This window comes from Trachypithecus francoisi, unplaced genomic scaffold (assembly GCF_009764315.1).
Source record: "Trachypithecus francoisi isolate TF-2019V2 unplaced genomic scaffold, Tfra_2.0 Lachesis_group5, whole genome shotgun sequence".
NCBI classification, from domain to species: domain Eukaryota; kingdom Metazoa; phylum Chordata; class Mammalia; order Primates; family Cercopithecidae; genus Trachypithecus; species Trachypithecus francoisi.
The window spans coordinates 28,364,194-28,372,933 of NW_022681470.1; the positions used below are offsets into that span (position 1 = coordinate 28,364,194).

At 45.3% G+C, this 8,740-nt stretch overlaps 1 protein-coding gene across 1 annotated transcript; it reads left to right on the forward strand.

Annotated features, from left to right (window-relative positions):
• Positions 1–238: 238 nt before the first annotated feature.
• MYOCOS (myocilin opposite strand) lies at positions 239–2,880 on the forward strand. The gene is made up of 2 exons (XM_033200559.1): positions 239–375; positions 2,545–2,880. Exons 1-2 carry the CDS (start codon positions 281–283, stop codon positions 2,690–2,692), a joined length of 243 nt encoding a protein of 80 aa, XP_033056450.1. The 5' UTR covers positions 239–280; the 3' UTR covers positions 2,693–2,880.
• The last annotated feature ends 5,860 nt before the right edge of the window (positions 2,881–8,740 follow it).

An 8,740-nucleotide genomic window follows, 5' to 3' on the forward strand; every position in this document is an offset into this window, starting at 1 on the left:
TCACATTTGTTATATATAAACAACCAACACGGATTTTACTCTTAGCCACCCACTCCTCATAATAGGTATTTGAAGAAATATCTGCCTCTTGACCTGGGGGGAAGGAGGATGAAGGCCAGGCTGTCCGGAAGACCCACTGAGAGTAAGGCAGTGAATGCTCTGTGCCATGCTGGACCTAGCTGGAGCATTCCTGACCCCTGAAGCATGGGTGCCAGCATGTGTGTTTTACACTCACAGGTGCAGTAACTTTAAATTCCTCAAATCCCCTGAGTGCAAGGCCATGGCTCAGAAAAGCTCTGCAAACAACGGCATTAATCTCCCCTACAAGGACTTGACCTCCGAGGTAACCAGGCGCCGAGTCACCATGACCATGAGGTACCCAAAATCTTTCCTCTGGATCGCTTGTGGGGTTGGGATGGCGCATAACACTGAGCCCCAGCAAGTGCCTGAAACTGTAGCTGGCACTGGTTTATTTAAATGTATTTAATGCTGCTGCAAGACACATTTCACAGAAGAGGAAACTGCCTTGTCATCCATTGTGGAAAACAGACTTTTCTCACATGGCCCTTCAAGGGGTGATGACACCCATTTGTGTATGTTCACTACGTGGGTGGTGGTGGGATAAACTTCACATTGGTGGCTCTTGATAGAGGGTGGGGAGGGGGATCACTTTGTTTTGTTTTGTTTTTTCGAGACAGGGTCTTACTCTGTCACCTGGGCTGGAGTTCAGTGGTGCAATCACAGCTCACTGTAGCCTCAGCCTCAACCTCCTGGGGCTTAAGCAATCCTCCTACCTCAGCCTCCCACCAGCCATGTGACACCATATCTGGTTAATTTTTTGTATTTTTAATAGAAACAGGGTTTTGCCATGTTGCCCAGGCTGGTCTCAAATTCCTGGGCTCAAGTGGTCCACCTGCCTCGGCCTCCCAAAATGCTGGGATTACAGACGAGAGCCACTGTGCCTGGCCCAAGCTGACACCTCTAGCTTGAGCTCTTTGTCGGGTACATTATGAGATTAAAAATAATAATCTTACTAAATCTGTTAAGAAGTTGGTCAAAAAAATCAAAATTATTGATTTGAAATAGAAAATACAGACTTCCATCTAATGTTTACAATGCCTTTTGACCTTAGAAATTATTAGGATGTAAGATACTAACAGATGAATAGGAATTAGGTACCATTTCTTAGTTACCATACATGGGAATGTTAACTCCTTGTTGAGAGTGGTGCATGGCCAGTTTGACACCACGGGTTTAGACCGTGAGAGTGGGCTCTGTCTGCAGGAAGTGTGGTCCCTGCGCTCTAATGTCCATCCAAGGACGAGATGGCATAATTCTGCAGCCTGTCCTAGCCACCAAACAATTCCTTTCCTATAATCCCACATCCTTTCAGCAACATTAGGGATCAGCTTTGATTGGGAGATGGCAGCAGTGAACTTGTGCCCAGATTAAAATTTAAATTTGCATTCCAGTTCTGCCTTCTACTGGTCACATGATCTGGGTAAATCACCTTCTGTCTCAGCTTGCTCAGCTGAAATATTTAATGTGGGGACTGAGATTCTACATGTGGTTACTTTCTAGGTAATTTCTAGTTCCTGGAACATAGTAAATGTTCAGGGAACAGTTAAATCTGAACCTGTAAAAGCTTGACAGGCTAGTCCTATGCGCTTGAAGGCAAGGTTTGCCCAGCCCTGAGGAGGATGGGAAGACCCTGGTATACTCCAGCAGAAGGGGAGGTGAACCTCGCAGCCTGGGGATGGGGACAAGTTAGGCCAAAGGGAGCTGTGAAGTGAACCTGAGACTGGACTGGCCCTACGAATAGCTGGAATGCAAATGAAAGATTTAGACACAGCCTGTCCCAGGATGAAATGTACAGTGGCCAGTAGGGGATGGAGAAAGCTAATTGATGAGAAGAACTCCTGCTCTAATCCTAAGAGACCCTTGGAGGATGGGGGTGGAGGAGTGAGGGTGCAGACTCCGACTCTGTTGGTTCCATGGCACCAATGGGGACAGCTGAGCTCACTCTGAGGAGAGCTGACTGACAAAGTGTTCATAAAGTAGATCTCATTTCTGCAAGGTGAGTGTGGGTGGAGGAGCTTGGAAGGATGTCCTCTAAAATGTTAACTACTCTCTTTAGATGCTGGCATCTGGGGTATTTCTTTTGTTCTTTCTTTTTTGTTGTTTTGAGACAAGGTCTCACTCTGTCACCCAGGCTAAAGTACAATGGTACAATCACAGCTCACTGTATCCTTGATCTCCTGGGCTCAAGCAATTCTCCCACCTCAGCCTCCCGAGTAGCTGGGACCACAGGTACATGCTACCATACCTGGCTAATTTTTATTTTCTTGTGGAGAGGGGGTCTGCCTATGTTGTCCAGGCTGGTCTTGAACTCCTGGGCTCAAGTGATCCTTCTACTTCAGCCTCCCAAAGTGCTGGGATTATCTATATCTGCATGAACAACCATGCCCAGTCTATTCTTTTTCTCTCTGCTTATTTAAAACCCTGTCTTTATTCAAATGGCATTCAATGTGCCTTTCTTCCTAGAAAAGAGATAATTACCCAGAAAAGTGATGAAGCTAAGGAGATGCTCTTCCACTTGGATTTGGAACAAACCCCTCCCCCTCGCAGGACCCACCTCACAGTACCTCCTGCCCCACCTCCTTCTCCAGCTGAGGATCCCACAGTCTCCTAAGATGTGAAACTTGTTTTGAAGTGAATTCTTACACAGAACTCCAGAAAACAGTTTCAGTGGCATTCTTGAGGTTTGTCTTAGAAGACTCTTGAAGATCTTTGTTCTTTCCTATTTTTCTTCATCACCTAGAACCACCACAGAGCATGGTTTACCCTTGCTAATATACTTAGCCATTTTTGGTTTTTCAATCCAAGTCTCTGATATGATATGCATATATTTTGATCTTTCATTTATGTTATGCTATAGAACTGTTGCTGTAGTCAGTTGTATTCAACCTAATAAACAATTATCAGGCCTGGTTGTTTATTACTAAATCTGAATCAGTGAAAAGTCTAGGCCTTTGAAGTCCAGAATTTTTTTTTTTTTTTTTTTTTTTAAATTTTTTTTTTTATTTTTTTTGAGACGGAGTCTTGCTCTGTTGCCCGGGCTAGAGTGCAGTGGCGGATCTCAGCTCACTGCAAGCTCCGCCTCCGGGTTCATGCCATTCTCCTGCCTCAGCCTCCCGAGTAGCTGGGACTACAGGCGCCCGCCACCTCGCCCGGCTAGTTTTTTTGTATTTTAGTAGAGACAGGGTTTCACCGTGTTAGCCAGGATGGTCTCGATCTCCTGACCTCGTGATCCGCCCGTCTCGGCCTCCCAAAGTGTGAAGTCCAGAATTTAAAGATCTTAGGTCCTGGGAAGCCTGAGGTAGCTGGATTTTCAAAACCCAACCTGAGACACTACAGTTGTGTGGTGCTGTATTTTAGAGCTGCATTCCCGTGCCATGTGCTGGGGCTACGGTGGTTGAGTTTCACGTTTATTGACAGTGTTTTAAAGTTTGCTTCCGGGAGATTTGAAGTGATTTTCAAACTCTGTAACAGAAAACTCTACCCTGAAAAGCAGCCAAGTGTAGAGTGGTTCTGTTGGGAAGAAGTCTATTGCTTGAGTCCTCTCCATGCTCCTTGACAGGCCCCAGTGCACCTCTAAGGACTTCCAGGGCTCTTCAAAACTGTTTGATGGCATCAAAAATGTGATAATTCTGGCATACATATACATATAAAAAATATCCCCACGTGTCATCCTTTATTTCATCTGCTTCTTCCTAGAGTCCTTGCAGGTGTTCTCTCTCCAGGCCTGCGCTTATACATGTGCTCTGACTCCCCTGTGAGAAAGGGAGTCAAAACTTCTGTACCCCATTGTGGAGTTGGGGTAATCACTCTGCGATCTCCCCCGACCCCATGCATTTAATAAAACCAACGTGCCTTCTTTAGAAACAAAAAGTGCTCCAGTTCTTCTACCCCCATAGTAGTGGACTGTGCCGTTGGTGTGGAAGTCAGGCTTCTTACCTGTGGCCTTCAGCAGTGTGGGGCAGGGAAGGAGCCTGCGCTGAGTGTCATTGCCAGCTGGATGCTGGACATACACATCTCCCTCTCCTCAGTCTGGTGAGGAAACGGGCCTGCACTGTCCAATAGGACGACCACCAGCCACTTGTGACTACTTCAATTTAAATTCATTAAAATAAAATAAAATAAATTCAGCTCTTCAGTCAATCTAGTCACATTTCAAGTGCTTAGTAGCTTTGTGCAGCCAGTGGCTACCCTGGCTGCACAACGTACCCATGGGATGTTGCAGATATAGAATGTGACTGCTATTAAAGAGACTTCTATGTGGCTGGGTGTGGTGGTTCACCCCTGTAATCCCAGCACTCTGGGAGGCAGAGGTGGGTGGATCACCTGAGGTCAGGAGTTTGAGACCAGGCTGGCCAACATGGTGAAACCCTGTCTCCACTAAAAATACAAAAATTAGCTGGGTGTGGTGGTGTACGCTTGTAATCCTAGCTACTTGGGAGGCTGAGGCAGGAGAATCACTTGAACTCAGGAGGTGGAGGTCGTGGTGAACTGAGATTGCATCCTGTGCTTCAGCCTAGGCAACAGGGTGAGACTGTCTCAAAAAAAAAAAAATTTCTATTAAACAGTGATGGGGCAGAGGTTAAACATGTCCGAGGACACACAGCCAGTTAGCAATATATTCAAAGAGAGGTCAGGCTGGGAAAGACTAATTCTTGTGCTTTATTTCCATTTGGTTTCTGAACACATTCTAGGATGTTCTCTCTGTTCATTTGTTCGAATATTGAGTACCTACTATGTGAGCACGGCACTGTTCTAGGGATATATCACTGTACAAAACAATCCCTACCCCATGGAGTTTATATTCCAATGGGGAAAGACTAACAAAAAAACATATACAATATAAGGCCAGTGGCTCACATCTCTAGTCCCAGCACTTTGGGAGGTCAAGGTGGGCAGATCGCTTCAGCTCAGGAGTTTGAGACCAGCCTGGACAATGTAGCAACCTCATATCTATAAAAACATACAAAAATAATTTAGCTGGGCATGGTAGCGGGCTCCTGTAGTCCCAGCTACTTGGGAGACTGAAGTGCAAGGATCACTTGAGCCTGGGAGGTGGAGGTTGCAATAAGCTGAGATTATGCCACTGCACTTCAGCCTGGGTAACAGAGTGAGACCGTCTCTCAAAAACAAGACAAATACACAATGAAGAAATAGTGAATTATACATCAGGAGGTGATAAGTATAATGGAAAAGATGTGTTAAAGCAGTGAAACAGGGTAAGGGAGATTAGAAGTGCAGGTTGGTTGTAGTGTTAAACAGTGTGGTCTCGGTAGGTGTATGAGTCCATTGTAATGCCACTGATAAAGGCATACCCGAGAGTAGGAATAATAAGAGGTTTAATTGGACTTACAGGCCTCCCCTCAGAATCATGGTGGAGGGCAAAAGGCACCTCTTACATGGTGAAGAGAAAATGAGGAAGATGCAAAAGCAGAAACCCCTAATAAAACCATCAGATCCTGAGAGACTTATTCACTGCTCGAGAACAGTGTAAAGGGAAACTGTCCCCATGATTCAGATTATCTCTCACCAGGTTCCTCCCACAGTATGTGGGAATTAAGGGAATATAATTTAAGTTGAGATTTGGGTGACGACACAGCCAAAACGTATCGTTCTGTCCCTGGCCCCTCAAAATCTAATGTCCTCACATTTCAAAACTAATAATGCCTTCCCAGCAGTCCTCCAAAGTCTTAACTCATTTCAGCATTAACCCAAAAGTCCATGGTCCAAAGTCTCATCTGAGACAAGGCAAGTCCCTTCTACCTATGAGCCTGTAAAATCAAAAGCAAGCTAGTTACTTCCTGGATACAGTAGGGTACAGGTATTTGGTAAATACAGCCATTCCAAATAAGAGAAACTGGCCAAAACAAAGGGGTTACAGGGTCCATGTGAGCCTGAAATCCAGCAGGGTTGTCAAATTTTAAAGCTCCAAAATGTTCTCCTTTGACTCCTGGTCTGTAGGGCCTCTTTAGGAAGGTGGCATTTGAACAAAGACTTGAAGCCAGTGATGAAGTTAGGTGTGTGGACATTTGGGACAGAGGGAAGAGCTAGTGCAAAGGTTCAAAGGTAGAAGTGTGCCTGGCGCATTCAAGGAGAGCAAGGAAGCTTGAGTAGAGTGGATCAGGGGTATGAGAGAGAGGTGGGTAAAGGATAACTCCAAGATTTTTGGCCCAAGCAACTAGAGGGATGGAGTTTCCTCAGCCACAAGAAGAGCAGATTTACCTGGGTGCAATGGTTCATGCTTGTGGAGGCTGAGGCGGGAGGATTGCTTGAGGCCAGGAGTTTGAGACCAGCCTCGTCAACATAGGGAGACCCTGTCTCTACAAAAAAAAAAAAAAAAAAAAGCCAAGCACAGTGGCTCAAACCTGCGGTCCCACCTACTTGGGAGGCTCAAGCTGCTTCTTGCTTGAGCCCAGGAGTTTGAGGATACAGTGAGCTATAATTTGCCACTGCCCTCCAGCCTGGGTGATAGAGTGAGACTATGTCTCAAAAAATAATAATAATAATAATAATAAAACCAGCAGATTTGATGTCTCTGATGAGGAAAGAGGAGAAGGTCAGTTGTTCAATATGTGCTAGTTTGACATGCCTAACAGACATCTAAATGGAGATGCCAAGGGGGCAGGTGATATGTGAATCTGGAGTTCAGGAGTCATCACTAGGCTGGAGACATAAACATGAGGTTCATTAGCATATGTGAGTTGGAATTTAAAGCCCTGATATTAGATGAAATGCCCAAAGGAATGAGTAGATAAGAAGAGACCCTAAACTGAGCCCTGGGGAGCTTCAATCTTGAGAGGGAGCTAACCTGTAATCCCAGCACTTTGGGAGGCTGAGGTGGGTAGACTGCCTGAGGTCAGGAGTTCAAGACTAGCCTGACCAACATGGTGAAACCCCCGTCTCTACTAAAAATACAAAAATTAGCTGGGCAAGGTGGCAGGTGCCTGTAATCCCAGCTACTCCGGAAGCTGAGGCAGGAGAATTGGTTGAACCTGGGAGGCAGAGGTTGCAGTGAGTCGAGATCACACCATTGCACTCCAGCCTAGGCAACAAGAGCAAGACTTAATATAAAAAAAAAAAAAAAAAGTCAGGATTAAAAGGAGGAACCAGCAAAAGAAACAAAGAAGGAACAGTCAAAAATGGAGAGGAGTCTAACATTCTGGAAGCTTCATGAAGCAAAAGTTTTTCTTCCTTTTCTTTCCTCTTCCTGTTTCTTCTTCCTCCACCCTCTTCTTCCCTCCCAAAGCCTGATGCAGTAGGTTATGGAGAGAAAGAACAGGAGCCATGGGAAGGGCTTTGCAAACAGGATTGGCTCATCTCAGTGTCTTTCCACCTTCCACTTTTCATTCAAACACCTGGCAGGTAGAGGTGCTTAGTAGGATCAGTGAGCTCATGCATTCTGATTTCTGGACTTTTCAGTTTTTAAGAGTCTGCTGTCAGTGGGGGAGAGTGGTTGACACCCAGATGTTCTGGGCCTAATGGTGTCCCCACCCCAAATTCATATCTGAAAGTCCTAATCCTAATACTTTATTTTTAACATTTAGTTTTTTTTAGACAGGGACTTGCTCTGTTGCTCAGGCTGGAGTGTGGTGACATGATCTCTGCTCACTGCAGGCTTTGCCTCCCAGGTTCAAGCAATTCTACTGCCTCAGCCTCTCAAGTAGCTGGGATTACAGGTGTGCACTACCACACTTGGCTAATTTTTATATTTTTAGTAGAGACGGGGTTTCACTATGTTGCCAGGCTGCTCTTGAACCCCTAACCTCAAGTGATCCTCCCGCCTTGGCCCCCCAAAATGCTGGGACTACAGGAATGAGCCACCGTACATGGCCCTAATCCTAATACTTTAGAATGTAACTGTCTTTGGAGATAGGGCCTTCAAAGAGGTGATTAAGCTAAGCTTAGGTCATTAGGGTGAAAAGAGATTGTACATGTACAGAGGGAAGGTAATGTGAAGATGTAGAGAACAGCCAGTCATCTATAAGCCAAGGAGAGAGGCCTCGGAAGAAACCAACCCTGCTGACAACTTGATCTTGGACTTCCAGCCTCCAATATTATGAGAAAATTAATTTCTGTTGTTTAAGCTATGAAAGGAAAATAAATCTTGGGGTCCCAAAATCACTAAGCTAAAGTGAAAAGTCAAGCTGAAAACTACTTAGGGTAAACCTGCCTCCCATTCTATTCAAAGTCACCCCTCTGCTCACTGAGATAAATGCATATCTGATTGTCTCTTTTGGAGAGGCTAATCAGAAACTCAGAAAAATGCAACTGTTTGTCTCTCACCTACCTGTGACCTGGAAGCCCCCTCCCTACTTGAGTTGCTCCACCTTTTGGACAGAACCAATGTACATCTTATATTGATTGGTGTCTCATGTCTCCCTAAAATGTATAAAACCAAGCTGTGCCCCAACCACCTTGGGCACATGTCATCAGGATCTCTCCTGAGGCTCTGTCATGGTGCCCTCAACCTTGGCAAAATAAACTTTCTAAATTAACTGAGACTTGTCTCAGCTATTTGGGGTTCACAAAGCCACCCTGTTGGTGGTATTTGTTATGGGGGTTCAAGTATACTAATACACCAGGGGAGAGGCATTTTGAGATCTCATCCTCTGCCTCCTCATTCATGGCATGTGTAACCTTAATGAGAATAAACTCCCAGGGG

Coding starts and splice junctions, on each gene's coding strand:
- MYOCOS (XM_033200559.1), top strand. CDS start 281: ATGGCTCAGAAAAGCTCTGCAAACAACGGCATTAATCTCCCCTACAAG. Junction 376..2,544: donor CGAGTCACCATGACCATGAG/GTACCCAAAATC, acceptor CTTTCTTCCTAG/AAAAGAGATAATTACCCAGA.